The sequence below is a fragment of the Dicentrarchus labrax genome, unplaced genomic scaffold, assembly GCF_905237075.1.
Source record: "Dicentrarchus labrax unplaced genomic scaffold, dlabrax2021, whole genome shotgun sequence".
Classification (NCBI taxonomy): Eukaryota; Metazoa; Chordata; class Actinopteri; family Moronidae; genus Dicentrarchus; species Dicentrarchus labrax.
Window position 1 is genome coordinate 11,816,304 of NW_026136717.1, and position 16,349 is coordinate 11,832,652.

Consider the following 16,349-nt stretch of genomic DNA (forward strand, 5'->3'; position numbering starts at 1 on the left):
CTCTGGATCTCCTCCTCAGCAGACATAAACAGAGTCATAACAATGGCTTATTGGGCAGCGCTCAGAAAGAGTCAAAAGGTCATGACAAGAGTGTTGAGTTGGGGATTGGTCAGGTGAACACCTCCGCTCCCTGACCACGTCACACTCTTCTGCAGTTAAATGTAGGGCAGCAGGTCGATTGGATCAGATGATCTTTTCAGACCCGGAGTGCAGGAGTATTTTCAGAAATTGATTTCTTCCAGGAAACATAATGACGTTGGGGGGAACGGCGAGTACGGGGGGAGAAATGATTTAAACAGGTCATTAAAACCCACACATAGCTGTGCACATTATGACTGAGTGCTGCCTGTCAAAACACAACCACACTCAATTTCAGCTCCAGTGTAGTTTATGTCCATCACAGCTGAAGCATCATTTATGTCTAAATGGCCTTTCATCAATGGAAAATGATCCATTAGCACTCAAAATTATCCAGAAACAACCCCGTGTTGAACCTGTGTTGAGTAAATATGTGTATGTCTTCATCAATATTCAGTGAGACAGCCCCTGAGCTCCAGGGGATGTGGGGGCATGCAGTCTGCTAATATGTAACTAACCCCAGGATGTACCTCTCAGCTGCAGTATGGATTTATCCTCTGGACAGGAAAACCAAAGAAGCGCCTACCTGTGTGAGGATTCATGGCACATTTACTGTTGTGTCTTTAAAATGGATGCGGTTGCTTTTTAAGGGTCAGTTCATCTAAATTAAGAGACCAAAGATATAAGATACTAACTCAAAGTTAAGATTATGTTAACTAAGTCTATAGATAAGTATCTATCTTACAAGAGACAAGTCAAAATGTTGACTATATAAGTCAAAATTATGAAACAAGTTATAATTATGAGATACTAAGTGAAATATGAGATAATAAAGTCAATAGTCTTTTTAGTCAAAATTATGATAAAGAAAACATGAGATAGTAACAACTAAGATAAGTCAAAAATTTTGGAAGTTTTGAAGTCAAAACTGTTACAAACCAAGTCAAAAGTATAAGATGTCAAAATATAGTCTTTATGAGATAGTAAGTCAAAACATTCCACATTTTGACATAAATCATACTTACTTTTGACTATTGTTATTTTTGTAGTTCTTTTCCTATAAGATACCATTAGAAATTAAAAAATCGGACCCAAATTCAGTCTTCGTCACTTCACATTCCTTTTCTGTGTGTGACTGAATTTAAATTGTCTCTTCTTTATGTATCATGGAAATTTATTTACCATTATACAAGACAAAATGGTCGCTCGTATAAACAAACAAACCCTGAAGCGCTTCCTATCGCCTCGCCGCCGTCCCTGGGTGGGCCTTAGTGTCTTTGACATTTGAGCCACAGGGTGATGGAGAGACACAGCAGTGAGCACCCGTCCAGAGGGGACGACACGCAGCTCACCCCTCAACTCCTGCCAACAAATAATTCATACCGCTAACATTTACTTTGTTCAAACGCTGTCCGGTCTTTATCCTCCGTCCTCCCTGTGAACCTCAAAGTACCTGTCTGAGGTGAATTAACTGTCTAAGTGAAGCATATAGAAGCTTTTAAAGTTCTGTTGCTGCAGAGTGAAAAGTTGAAAAATAGTAGTGCTCGACAAACCACCAGGATGAAAAAATCCACAATAGACTCGATAATCTTTAAATAAGTACAAAGATGTAGCTTGAAATTACATTTAATATACAGGAAGTCTACAATTTTCTGAGCTTTACTCCTCAAGTCCACTTCTTAAATAAATAAAAAGACAGAAAAAATAATCCCCTGAAATTAAATTTCAGCAGGCAACATAACCTCGAGGTGAGCGAGCTCCAGCAGTGAAACCTACAGCTGCACCAGGAGGCATCAAACAGATGAAAGAAGACGCTGAAATGATGCAACGCCGCATTAATAAAACTGCCTGCACCTGAACTTCTTCCTCTTTGAGGCTGCAGGGATCAATGAGGGGACGTTTCACAGCAGGTTAAACCGCTGATGGACCCACTGAATGCTGGTAATTAGAAAAGTGGTTCATTTAAAAATCAACTAAACAAATTAGTTGAATTAGAGTGTTCAGGAGGAATGATCAAAACTGAAAGGCGTCGTTTTTTATCTTCTTCAGAGGTCTCGTTGAGGGTCGGAGGTCATCAGGTCCGTGGGCGAAGGCACAGTGTTCAGCCTGCAGGGGGCAGCGCTGAGGGTGGTGGTCGTAAAACCAGCAGGGACGAGTTTTCATGGCACCGGGGGCAACGGGCTTCCGTTTGGTATCCGCCCTGGAGGACTTCCTGTCCCGCCAGTCTCTTATGTACACCCTCCCTCCTTCCACTGAAAGAGAAGGACAATACAAGATCTCTTCAGAATAAAGTGCTCCTTTATTTAATTACAAACAAATCTGGTCCTATAGAGTACCCCGATATCTTAAGTTAAAATGTACAAGTATATGTACATAAAACTACAACTCCCAAACAGCGATTTATAAAGAGCTGATAAAACATACAGCAGTTGAAAGCAGTTCACTATAAATTCAGCATGTTTTGTTCCCAATTTAATCAACTAAGTACTCAGATTGTCCTACAGCTCTGATTTGCTACTGGCTTCTTCTCCATGGCAACAGAGGCTGACGCCATTCGCCGCAGAGAAACTGACAGTAAATCCTGACTCAAAGTTTAAACATTTAAAAAAGATAGCCATAAGAACCTGTAGTATTGTTAAAATATTAATCTGGAGGACATAATTAAAAGAACACCTCTGAAATGGGAAGTTAAAGTGGTAAAGAAACAGCAGCGTTATTATCTTCTTGATGATTTTTTTTTCTTTTATCTTAATTATTCTTAAAGTCTTTATTTTTCTCCTCATATACCTTTGTGTCTAATCCACTGTCATTGGCACTGATTTAGATACTAAATATAATGCCAATACACAATAAAATAAAATCTCCAATATCTATGAAAGTGTCCTTGAAACTGTAGTCATCTCCATGACAACTGAGCAAACTCCACACACTGAAACTACTTTTCGTAATATTTTGCCCCTTCAGAGGAAAGTTGCATTTAACCCCATCTGGGAGAAGACACTTTGCCCCGTCATTTATCCACATATGTATATATAACATGTAGCCCAACTACCTCGAAAGACTTGGTGGTTGTTCTTAAGCAGCGTCTGCAGGCCTCCGCACTCCTTCTTCAGCAGCTGCAGGGTTTCCTGCTCCAACAGCCCGGCGACCTCGCTCACCGAGAGGCTGCCTGAAGAGGAGGGAGGAAGGGGAGGCGGTGGGAGAAAGAGATGAAAGTTGAGAGCGAACAACAGAGTGACAAAAGGGAGCAGGAGGAGGTCTATCGATGTTACATTCATCAATATATTAACACGCTGCATCAGGCATGCACAGAAATCATTTTTATCCATCACTAGTCAGAAAGGAGCACCCGATACAGCTGATTGGCTTGAGTCGATGTCACCAGTTGTTCTGAGAAGAGGCAGAGCCGTGACGTTGTCCTCAGTGAAAATGTTCCAGGAGTGAAAGGGTGACAAAATGCTATATACAGAACATTTTACCGGGGCGAGATAGGAAAAAAAAAAAACACCTCAGTCACTGTCTTTCAGTGTTAGTCAGGGCTGTGAAGTGTGCTCAATTAAAGCTGCTCCAACAAGCTGTCAGAGCAACCAGCATGCATTTCACCGCTGCATCTCCCACCGGCCGCTCCGAGAGCGTGTGAGTCATTGTCGTCACTCCCCCACTGGGACAGTAATTTTAGAAGAGCAAAAAAGAAGATGGGAATATTGAAATAGCCTACACAGAGTCGTATGCTACGAGTTGAAGCCAATAGTAAGCAGATAAATGGCGTTCCCCTTTGTGCTCACAGCGCTCCGCCTTTGGGCTCCGTTTCATGAGATTTTTGGTATTTCTGGCTTTGCCCTTTTTCCCCCAGAAGAGAATTCAATCAGGGCTGACCTTTGGTTTGTATAAATGACAATCCTCCTCCTCATATTGGAGAGGGACACACCACATGATTTCCAATGCTCCTTTGTGCCTTTTTCATAACAATATTTGACCTAAATCTGCAGACGTCTTAATGCGATCTTCATCATGCTTCCACACCGAATCTCTGGTGGCACTTTGGCCAATCCCCGTTGGCTCAGAGATGATTGAATATGAGAGAATTTCACTGTGAAATATATTGTCTCTGCCTCTGGTATAAGTTGACTCACTCAAAGAAATAAATGATGAGCTTTGTTTATGATTTTTACAGTTAATCTAGCTGTGATGGTTTTCAGTTTTTATAAAAGGTTTTTTTTTCCACCACTGAAATAAATCCATGAGAAAACATATTGTCCACTGTAATACATCCTAATTTAGCTGGTCAAATTGCTGAGTTAATCCCCGAAATATGCAACACCCTCCCACATTCACAGACACTCACACGGCCAAGCACAGTCCTGCGCTGCAGAGTGTGAAACTGGGCAGACTGCCGTCCCACAGCTCAGACGCCAGGGAGCTCCAGGCCTTAATATAATATCAATACACAGTTTAGAGCTGCCCTTTACTGCCTACAATGTTAATGGGAATTAGTGGAAGAAGGTCAGTATTGACAGAGTTGACTCTGCTTGGACTTGGACCAACACAGTCGATTATTAATGGCTCCGCGTACAGTTTTTCTTTTAAGGATAAACGTCCCGTGTGCAAAACGCTAAGATGGCCAGTGATTGATTGCTTGTGGTGCATGATTGTTTTTGCTGCTTAGGCCAATTCAGAATCAGGCTGAGTAGAGAAAATTAGCTCTAACATTGCTGAGTGGTAGCAAAAACAATTGAAAGGATCATCTTCAGCTACCAAGAGCACAGCTGTAATACAGGGCTGCTCCTGTTTTTATTTTATTGGCTATTAAGAGCTGAGAAGAGCTCAAAAGTAGTTACTATCTTTACCCAACCTGAAGAAGAAGAACTACGCCACAGGGTCATAATATAATCAGTTGGGAAAGAAGAGTAAAATTATATATTTCTGCTACACAAAATTGTTGCTTTCCCTTGAAACACAATTTTACCTCTTCAGGACTCTCAAAAACTATTAAATGAAACCAATTAAAATGCACAAGGTTCACTTAGCAACTACAAAAATTACAACAAGGCCAATGCATGCTTGGGTGTAAAGGGTCACAAGACAAAGAAGTCGGGATAAAGTGTGCTATCTCACTCATAATAATAATCATAATAATAATAATAATAATAATAATAATAATAGTAAAAACGAAGATGTTGCAGCCATTACTTGTCACAAATATACTGCTTCTAAATGGCTCTACAATGTGAAAACAGCAACAAAACAAATTATCGAAATAATGTTATGTAGGACTGATATTCTTAATATAGAATATTGATATAATCATTTAATTACCTTCTAGATTATTCTAGCAATTGCTCTGGTCTATAAAATGGCAGAAACTACAGTGTTTGGTTGGTCCGTTCTGGGCTACTGTAGAAACATGGCGGACTCTGTGAAAGAGGACCCGCCCTCTCTGTACTTAAAAACAGCTCCTTTCAGGTAACAAAAATACAACAATTCTTATATTCAGGTGATTAAACACTAATTAAAACACACCTATGAATATTATATTCCATTTCTGCCAATAGATCCTCCTGGATGTTACACACTGGACCTTTAAACGATGGTTTGACTTTCTTTTGACCAACTAATTGATGAACTGACTAATCGTTGCAGTTCTAATATCAAGAATAAGGTGTAATCCAAGTGCGGGTGAGTGCAGTTCAAATCTGTAAAGATGGGAAGGATGAGGACGAGGATTCTGGGAAGTACAACTCACTGCTGGACCTTCTGAAGGATTGTTGGACCAAAGTGGTAAAAAGTGTAATGGGAGGCGCCCACCCATTAATAACAGACTATAACTCTCACCCGCTCCCTCTTTCATCCGAGCTGTGTCTTTTCAGTACATATAAGAGGTTCACACGGGACATTTACATGAGATACTGCGTGCAACTTAAAAAACGTGTAAGAAACCAGATTTGAGGTTGCGTGCCAGACATACATCTTCACACTGCCTTTCGTTCTCAGCATGATTACATAACTACGTGAGTCCAGTCAGCAGGACAGCGTGTATGAATTAGTAACTCGACTCAAAGCTACAGAAGCCAGCTTCACACGATGGCACATTTCACACGTTAACTATTCAAAAAACGATGTGAGATACACAGATTTTAACTTAACAGAGCAGAAATATATAACAGCTTTACAGCTGGTATTGCGTCAACATTTTACATATTGGTTTCAAACTCTGAACTTAAATAAATAAAACTATAATAGTTTAAAATGAGAAAGGTTTCCTGGCTGCTACATTAAAAAGATGACAAGCTGTACTTTTTTTTATACATTAAAGATGTTTGTTTACGAGCTAAAAATGTGTTTGTACTTGCAATGAGAGATAAAGGAGCCACTGATGAATTTGTTAAACAAGATTTGGACTTACATTAAAGCCAAGAGGTTATACAACTAAAATTCTACTTCAGGATCACTTTAAATATCAAAAACTAAGATATTAAAATATCAATAATCCTCACACTCTTTGAAGATGCATTAAAAATGTAGAGAAGCCCTTTCGATGACTCCGAGGCCGCCCCTGGATCTATTCGACATAGGCTGGCTCACCCTGAATTTACCCTTTGTTCTTACACAGCAGATAACTGGTAGGAATACCTCAATACAAATGCATACTCATGCATAAATCATAGACGGTGGTGCATTATTCATCCAGTCATCTCTATACAGAGTCACAGACTGCCTTTATTCGCTCTCCCTCATATTTTCTACCTTTAATTTCAGCACTGACACCCTGACAGAGAATTTTCTGTTTTAATCATAGTAGTCTTCATTTCCTTATCTCATTCATATTGTGTGTCTCTGTGTGGCAGCAGGGGTGCAGAGGCGTTGACAAAGGTGATGCGTGGGCGGTGTGTGAGTGAAACGGTGTGTATCTGTGTGTGTGATGCGTACGTGGTACTCTCTGTACCGTGCGGTGCAGGAAGAGGCTGGTGGAGGGTGAGATACAGGGTTCAAAGTGACTTCGCTGCGTGTGTCACGAAGGCCCTGCCGACTGATGCCGAGAGGGGACGGGGTGTTGACGAGGGAGGTGGAGGGTTAGATGGGATGATGGGGGGGGAATCAGACGAGAGGTTCAGAAGCTGCAGAAGCTGCCAAAGTGCCACGAAGCACCTAGAAATATATATTTTTAAAATAGGTACTGAGAGAAATGTGAGAAGTGATTCATCCGTGTTGTTTTGGAGGCATTCAGGTTACATCTGTAGCTGCCCTCCAAAGGCAAACACAGTAACTACATATTTAGTCTAAATGGAGTTAAGGAGGGAGTTTGACATTTTGAGGAAGACACTTATTCACCTTTTGTGTCTATTAAATACAGGATTACATTTCAGTAGCTGGTTAGCTTTTCTGGTATCATATCACATACGTAACTTAACCAACATAACTAACGTATTAAGGGGAGTCCAATGAGACATTATTCCAACTACTGGGTTTTCAGAGTAATGCACCGTCCCCCAGAGAGACAGCCACTGCTAGCCTTAGTTAAAACTAAATGTTCTTACAGTAATTCATAACTAAATGAGGCAGCAGCTAAATCAAACTAAGATGGAGGAAAAAAAACAGGCGAAACTCCTGCTAAAGCTAAAGTAACTAGTTTAGCCGATAGTTACTGTCTCATATAAAGCATTAATGTGTAAATGTGTTTTTATATTTACCGCAATATAACTATTATTAGAAGGAGGACAGAAACCTAGCAAAACAGAAATACATTTAGTTATAAGCTATGGGCTGTAAATAATGTAAATAAATCCGTTAACAGACTAGTAGATACTGCATCTTCCCCTCATAGCGTGTAGTATCTGTATTTCTTAAGTATTGTCTTCTCTTGTAATCAGCCTACTGTATAAAGGCAGAAAACGGAGGCATTACAACCTCTGTATATGTTACTCAGTTTGCCAGCCAGCCTGAAAACTTCTGTAGATACTAATCTCTTCCTTCACCCATTAATACGACTGTCTGTGAAGCTCATTGATCCAATGTGTCCTAAACTGGATTTAATCTGAACCTGTTCACTTCAGTAGCAGCTCATGTCCATGGAGACTCTTGTGATTTGTTTATTTATTCAGGTGTTGTTGTGGCTGCTGGCTGTTTACCTCCTCGGTTCCAGTCGCTGGAGGACCCCCTGCTGTCATCCTCAGTCATTCCCAGAAGCACATTAGCAACCTGCAGGACTACACCGTCGACAAAGTCCCTCGGGAGACTGGCGCAGTTTCGAACCGTTTCAACCCTGTCTCTGGGCTGGAACCCGGCTCCCCAGCTGGTCCCGGGGGTCCTATCAGTGTCTCTGTTCCCATGGCAATAGCTCCCATCATTTCTGATGTCTGACCCTTGAACTGTGACCCCAGTGGTGGTCTGGCGGCTTTCGACATAATAAGCTCTCCGCTGCTCTGCCTCCGCCTCGTCGGGTAGCTGGTAGTTTCTCGACTTTCCCACCAGACACACCTACAGAAAGAGGAGCTGAATGTCAGGACGACTCCCATGGGTGCTGTGACTGAAGACTGTAAAACCAGAAACTAGAAAAGTAGACAATACAAATCCTCAACGTGTGTTAATGTGGACAAAGCACTTATATTTATATGTGTCCATGTGTACTGAAGCCATTAAGGGCTACCAGCCGTAGAAGAAATCTCCCTCTGGGGGCGATAAAGACTATTTATTTCAGTCCGTCTAAACTAAGTGAGGCTCAGGTGGAGAAACAGCAGGATGCACAATTGTACCTAAAGAACAAGAACAGATTTTATTTTCTAACAAATTTCGTTTCAAACATCTAATGACTCTCGTACAAGAAAAAGAAAATATGTTCGTGACATCTCTGCTTTGTTGGAAAGTCACGGTGAAAGAAGACAAAAGACAAAAGAGATAACACGCAGCCAAAGTCAGAGTCACACCTACGACTTCATCAGTATGAGGTACATGTGCATTAGCGATTCAAGAAAGCAGCGCACGGCCTTAACTTCTTACCACCCACTGATTCTATCACCGTGTAGTCGTTCTGCACACCGACGGTACTGTGAAAAGTTACTACAGTGTGAACATGTACTATGTAAATCAACAGATTAGACTCTGTTACCAGTTACAATGCAATGCTAGAGTACACACCTACAACCATAATGTATTCTTTTCAGAGGTCTAATTATCAAAACAGTCAATTTCTGTTATTATTTAGGCAGAAAATTGGGGCATGAAGTTCATTTTATTATTATTGTTATTGATTATTTATAGTAATCCCGGCTCTGGGTGGAGCTTAACAAAGTCTGAACCCTGAAATTGGCATCAAGGTTTTCTTAGTTTGGGATTGAGGCTTAAAAATGATAACAAAAAAGTCAGTGTTAGAAACTGTGGATGTGGAAAGATCTAATAACACTATCAAGTTACGCTGTGTAGGCTCTAGGTTTTTCCATTCTAGGGCCTAAAGGTCAGGGTATGTTGGGCTCTGCTGACTCTCACAAGCCTCACAACCTTAGAGAAGTGGAAAATGATTTCTGTCATAATTTCTTCTTCTTTTTTTGTATGTGTCTTATACCACTATAGGTCACAGGGTTAAAAAGGAATTCTTTGTATGTTGTCATTTTTAAGAACAAAATAAATAGTTGCTAATAGCTTAAATAGATCTTGGTAAGCTCCATTTAACTAAGATAAGATTTAATCAATTGCACAATGTGACAAATGCCTACAGATCAGTCTTAAAATACAGGAAGACAAACACAGATTACAGAGTGCAGTTCTGACTCTGGACTGCGTACGCCTACCCGTTTGGTGGATGGTATTCTCAGGCAGTCCTCCTCTGTTTCGAACCCGCTGACTCGACTGACCTCGGCGATGAAGTCGATGTATTCCTTATACTGAGACTTCTTACACTGGCGTCTCTGGTATTTTCCATAGAAGTCGAAGAAACAGCAGGGGAGGACGAAGTACCGGCAGGAGTAAGAAGACCTGCGGTGAGAGCAAAAAGACACATTCTCACCCAGAGCCAAAGAAAATGAGTGATTCTAAATCTTCAGTGGTAAATTAGTTTGTGTGCTACTTATGTTCCTTTAGGTAAGAATCTGAAACTGTTCAACAGACAGGAAACAACAATCCATTCCTAGAGATTATCATCTGTAGTCAGGCTCAACATCGCCATCAGGTGGTCGCCTGACAAAACACAGAGCTGTGAACAGTCACACAGGAACAAACACACACACACACACATATTCACACATCCTCCCTCTGCCCATAATGTTATTCCCAATTGGAGAGATCAGCTGGCACTTGAGCCGCTGAGTGAGATTGTGTCTGCTGATGACTCGCCTGGCTGCTATAACGGGGATCCACGGTGTGAGCTCGTCTGAGTGGTTCCCAATCAGCCAGTCCGTACCCGGGAATAAGAAGCTCTCGCTGGGAGTAATTGCCTTTTCCTGAAATAGACCCAAAAAGCACAAGAGCTTCTTAGAGCAGGGAAGATGCGCGCCGGCTTGATTTGATTTTCAATCAATTTATGGAAATTGTCTAAAAAAAGGAAAACTTTTGAATCCTGTCAATCTTTATATCTCACAAAACATCTGTCAGTGTGAAATGTATAAAAACTAATTCAGTCTTTGTGCTGGAACACTTTTTTTCTTCATAAAAAAATTACTTTTAGATGATCAAAATAACATAATCCTAGCACTGAGGCATGTCAGCCTCACAGAGAGAGCTTCCAAATTAAGTTTTTGGGACTGAGTACAGCACCCCCAAGGGGCCCCGGAAAGATTGGTCTGCCACATCCGCTCTGCAAAAATCTGTCAATAATAGATGACCTGAAATGGAAGCAGTCAGCAGCTTGTTGTCAGATGAATGAATGAGGCCACGAGGCAGACAGGAATGTGCAGGTTTCCCTGCGAATGTGTGTATGTTTACATGTCTGAGCTCAGTGTTAGTCCCCTGATACAAGAGTATCTGAGGTACAACACTGCCCGTTCTATGTAATGTTAGTGTAAAAATGTGCTTTATTACTGGTTGCAAAAGATTAACAGTTAGATGTTCATTGCCACTGACATGCATTCATCTTCAGAATCTTCAATTAACATATTAATTGTTTGGTTGATAAGAAACTACCAAGGTGGTGACTTCAAAATGCTTTTGTCCAAACAAAAAGCTCTAAACACCAAACTATTGTCATATATTGTCAAATAAGCAGGAAATCTTCACATTTGAGAGGCTTGAACAAATATAAATATAAATTTGCTTAAAAGATTATCAAAATTGTTGACAATGGATTTTCTGATCAACTAATCGACTTATTGCTTATCTCTGGTGCAGGACTTACATAAATAATAAGATGGGGTTTATGTTTAAGTTTCACCGGTCAATGTTTGGTAGAAGAACTGAAATCTGAAATGTATTTTGAGTGTTTATAACTTATTATTTATTACTTAATTAAACAATTGAGTATTTTAAATGTAGATGTATATATTTATTCATAAATGTATGTCTTTATTTAAAATTGAAGTGTTTGAAATTTCAAACTCAATCTTGACATTGGAAACAGCAGTTGACGAAACAATCTCACCTCCAGGTCCATTAGCAGCTGTTTTTAGAGCTTTCTATCATATCACATGAACTTCATCAGCTCATGAAACTGCATTGTTCGGTTTCCGAGGTCGCGATTGAACTTTGGAGCTCAACTTTTACCGTCAGAGCGAACGTCCAACTACTGATGAAGCTCATGTGACCTAACTGAAAGCTCCAAAATGGCAAATTAAATGGACCTTGACTTTAAGATTGTTTTGTCAGAAACTGAACTTCCATTTTGTGCTTTAACAGAAAAGATTTCCTCACGTTGTAAAATGTCTATCTGTCTCATACGAACAGCAGAAAAGTTCAACCTGTTTTAAAAGTGAAGCATTAAAGCTGCAGTGAGGGGGCGACGCCACATGAAAAGACACCTACCGCGTGTGATATGGCCTCCACGTGAAAAGATAATAACCCTAATTAAAAACCTGAATATGGCTACAATTAATCCGCCTTCTCCATGCTCAGCCCGCTCACCTCTAGCAGAGTCTGGGGGCCGTACATGTCCCAGATCTTCCTCTTCCGAACATCGATGCCCTTTCCAGGATGCTGCAACACAAGACGGCGTGACGGTCAGCGGCTAATTGCTCTCAGCCACATTCACACTCCGACTATCAACCCGCTGTGTGTAATTTCAATTACACCTGTCCTCGTCTGTGATTGGACATTAGGGGCGACATGGCGCTGTAGATTTAATACATTTAGAGACTTGAATCCCCTCACCTGGGCTGATCGAGCAGACCCATGTCATTGATTAAAGCTGCCACTGAAGATTTGGCTAATTGGAAGAGCTCTGTGTAACAAGAGCAAGTTTATATAAATAAATTATGAATTAATGTGGTTCTGTAGAGATAATCTGGGCTACGAATCTTGTTCTCCAGATGTAAGAAAACATGTTTGTTTGGTACAGACAACAAATGTCACATCATCATGAGTTTAATAGTTATTTTTCAGTGAAAATGAACATTGTGATTATCATTCCCACACTAACTAATTCCCACACACACTGTGACATTATTAGGTCAGAAATCACCTATCTAGGTCACATCATGGTGGTTTTCTGTGGCTTTTAACCAGGATGCGACGATTAATTAACATTCAAAAACAAATCATCTCTACAAGAGAGAGGACAACACTCACGCAGCAACTAACTCACCCCTTCATTGGTCAGTATGTGAACCAGGAGGCCGTTTCCACAGCCCAGGTCCACAAAAGACTGTCTCGCAGTCAGACCTTTCTCTGCTCGCTCCTCAGCCCACAGCACCTGCAGTACAGTGACACAAACTCAATACTACTGTACATCCACCAGAGCTTCCATCCGTGCTAGTTTACATCTGCAGTGTGATACACAGCCTTTCCCCTTCCTCTGGTGTGACATATGAACTGATTTACTGGGTCAAAGCCATGATTCACACTCAAATTGATTGACCCAGCTTTGGTTGCGTGACCTCAAAACATATCACCTACACATACATACTGTATACGGACATGTTTGTGTGGTCGTACACATATGAGGAGTGAGGACTGTTATTCAATTCACGTATCAGTCTTCAAGATCAAGTATCACTGATCAATCAGTCATTGATTTTGAGATTAAAACAACATTAACAAGCAGGTTTGAACTCACAAGGAGATATGTAGCTATGGCAACATCCTCATAGACAAACTTCTCAGGATCTGTAACCTCAGGCCAAACCTAGACAACATGTGAAAGAAGAATATCAGAACTCAGTATCTCTCATAAATATGAGCAGCATTAAAGCAACAGAGCAGTTTAATAAGCACGGTCTCACATACAAGGAACTCGCTGTAAGTTGGTGCATAACAATAAAACATAGAAAAAAATCATTAAAGATAAAAGCAGAGACAAAATAAATATGAAAATATGAAGAGAATATGTACAATATGGCCGGATATTTAAATAAACAAGTAAAGAGCTGTATAGAAATGTGCAAAAATATATATATCTTTTTAAAAGAAATTAAATATAACCTTTACCTTGACCATGGCCTTGTACTTCTCCTTCAGCTGCTGGTACATGACGCTGTATTTCTGCACCGGCAGCAGAGACAAGGTGCTCCTGAACTCGCTGCTCCTGCACTCGGTGGCCCAGCGCACCAGCTTAGGCAGCAGGTCGGTGGACAGCCAGGGCAGCTTCGGGTATGCCACGCCATCAGAGAACCACGCGTCTGGAGTCAGCGCATGCAGCTCCAAGGCCCTGCAGATAAAGACGCTCAGTTTGTTGTATGTGCACAATCATTTTAATTCATAAATTCTAATTTAAAAACCAATAATAATATATAAAACCACTGATATAGCAACCAGGCCTAAGTGGGGAACTGCTGCTCAGACTCAGAGCTCCAGACTTACTGTGTTTCAACTGGTTTGTGTTCATTTAAACGAGGATTCGTGTGCCACTACAGGACAGTACAGGCAAGATAAAAGCCTTAATGTTGGTGCTGTTTTATTAATCTTAAAGGTCTGACTTCAGGAGTCCCTGTGTGACATTTCTAAATTAATGTGCTTAATCAAATCACTCTCCCCCCCGTAGTGTTCTAGCAGAATAACTGCACCTATTGCCTAGAGAGTGAGTAAAATGGGGCGTTAATAGACACCCAGCAGCTAATTTTTACCCCCTAGCAGGTAAATCAGGCTCTGATATACACACAGATTGCTCCCATTTTCCCCTCCGATCAAATCAAGTTTTGTTTATTTACCCGACACTCTTCCTGCGGTGTTACATTTTTAATGTTTCCTCTATGTTCTGTCCTGTTTTTATCCATCAGATTTAGAAAGCAAGACACAGTTTTAAATCTGAAAACATTTCCAGGGACAAAGAAAGGAAAACAAATAAAAACAAGTCTCCAGCAGAGAGACCGCTACTTAAATCTACCTCATCTTGTTATATTTATATTAATAATAACATATGCTACATATAATAATACAATCTGTTCAAATGATAATGTTATTACACTGTTATATAGTGATAGTGAGCTCCACTTATAAAGACTACAGCTGCACACAAACGCTGATATCTCCACACATTAATACACACTACTGTAAACAACACTGCCCCTTTATCACATGTAAGGGTTGTGCACAACATTGTATTCAGTTTAACTTAAACGAAGAACATTTTTTCTGCCTGTGTCAGCTTTCTGCATTTATTAAAAATGAATAAGTGTCCAGGTAGATTTACTCCATTATTAATCTTTTATCTTAGTCAGAGTGAAGTCCCACTGAACTTTAATACCAATAGTGTAACTCAGTATTTGTTAATGCTCATTGAACATTGTATTTATGTGAGGAAAAACAACGTGTACAAAGGTCCATGTAACCCACTGCTGATACTATATTCAGTTTGATTATTGTTTTATTATAATGTAGCTGGCTCTCTTTTTAACTAATCAGGTTGTTCTAAGAGAAAACAAGAATGAATGCTGATTCATTTTACTATTTTTATTTCTTTCATATTCAGTATTTCTTCATATACATTGTATTTTATAATGTTGTCAGTAAACCAAACCAAGAAAAATAATGATCCTGTGTAAACATGTTCAAAAACAAAGGTATTTCAGACTTAATAAATGTAATTAAATGTCTATTATGAGTATTATTCACTCACCATGTCTCACAGTCCCGATGGAGGAGCTGAATCTGATAAATGTTGCCCCTCTTTAGAGACACCTGCCCCTCTGAATCCTCTTCAAACGGAAGAAAGGTGACTTGTTGTCTCCCAAAGTCTGGAACAAAAACAAATAATTAAAATGTAACAAGCTATAATAAGAGAACAGAGTGTCTTAGAGCCATTCATTAAAATCCACCCTTACCTTTGAGTACAACCTCTCTGTGCACGTTTGTCCCGTAACAGTTGACTTTAGGGACGATTGTTCTGACACTGTGAGACCAGGGTTTGTCCTTGTCGTGCGTCTGCGCAGGTGTAACCCCGCAGGTGAGGAAGGAGAACACCTGGTGGGAGAGTTGAGGCTCATGCAGCAGGAACCGCAGAGCCTCTCGGTCCACATCTTCACCCTCCGTCTCCGTAACGCCGCACAGACGCTTGTTGACGACGTGAGGTTTCTTTATCCACACGTCCACGGCCGACCAGAAGCCCTCGGGAAGAGTCTTACATCCTCCCGGGAACTTTAAGTCAAAGAGTTTTGGCATGATTGAGCGTCAGCCTGCGACAGCTACAGGCCATGTGTTTACAAACGGAGAACCAACTTCCGGTGACTTTTATTTTGTAGATTAAAAAAAAAAAAAAAAAACCTCTTGCTTTAACATAAAACCTTGTAAACTTTAGTTCAAATAATCTGACAAATCAGAGTTTCAGTATTAATATAAGCCGAATAAAAACGTTGTCGCGCTATGATGACGTTTGCAGTCGCAGTCGTTATTACAGGTTATACACAGTAGAGGGCAGCAGCCAATAGGTGATCAATATCGATCCGTTATGAGGACAGAGTAGATTTTTATTAATAATCTTTACTGTCTTTTAAATAAATAACCATTCAACTTGTACAGGCTGCACCATCACTGATGCTCTGATGGCTGCCACATAATAATAATAATAATAATAATAATAATAATAATAAGGACATTCATCATTTTAACTATCAGTAATGAAGTAACATGTTGACTCAAGTTTACAATCTACATTATTTTCACATTATGTGTGATTATATCTCTTATTAACAGTAGAAGAA

At 40.2% G+C, this 16,349-nt stretch overlaps 1 protein-coding gene across 1 annotated transcript; it reads right to left on the reverse strand.

Moving 5' to 3' along the window:
* Positions 1–1,688: 1,688 nt before the first annotated feature.
* On the reverse strand, positions 1,689–15,896 carry trmt44 (tRNA methyltransferase 44 homolog). The gene is made up of 11 exons (XM_051429138.1): positions 15,474–15,896; positions 15,269–15,386; positions 13,642–13,861; positions 13,271–13,339; positions 12,800–12,907; positions 12,121–12,192; positions 10,402–10,508; positions 9,861–10,044; positions 8,205–8,553; positions 3,131–3,247; positions 1,689–2,330 (listed from the first exon to the last, which is right to left on the reverse strand). The coding sequence occupies exons 1-11, from the start codon at positions 15,808–15,810 to the stop codon at positions 2,092–2,094; spliced, it is 1,920 nt and encodes a 639-aa protein (XP_051285098.1). The 5' UTR covers positions 15,811–15,896; the 3' UTR covers positions 1,689–2,091.
* Between the last annotated feature and the right edge of the window lie 453 nt (positions 15,897–16,349).

Excerpts from the sequence above, each read along its gene's own strand:
- trmt44 (XM_051429138.1), bottom strand. The coding sequence starts at position 15,810 with ATGCCAAAACTCTTTGACTTAAAGTTCCCGGGAGGATGTAAGACTCTT. Across the intron at positions 13,340-13,641 it reads AGTACAAGGCCATGGTCAAG|GTTTGGCCTGAGGTTACAGA; the intron begins GTAAAGGTTATA and ends CATGTTGTCTAG. Across the intron at positions 12,908-13,270 it reads CCATAGCTACATATCTCCTT|GTGCTGTGGGCTGAGGAGCG; the intron begins GTGAGTTCAAAC and ends ACTGTACTGCAG.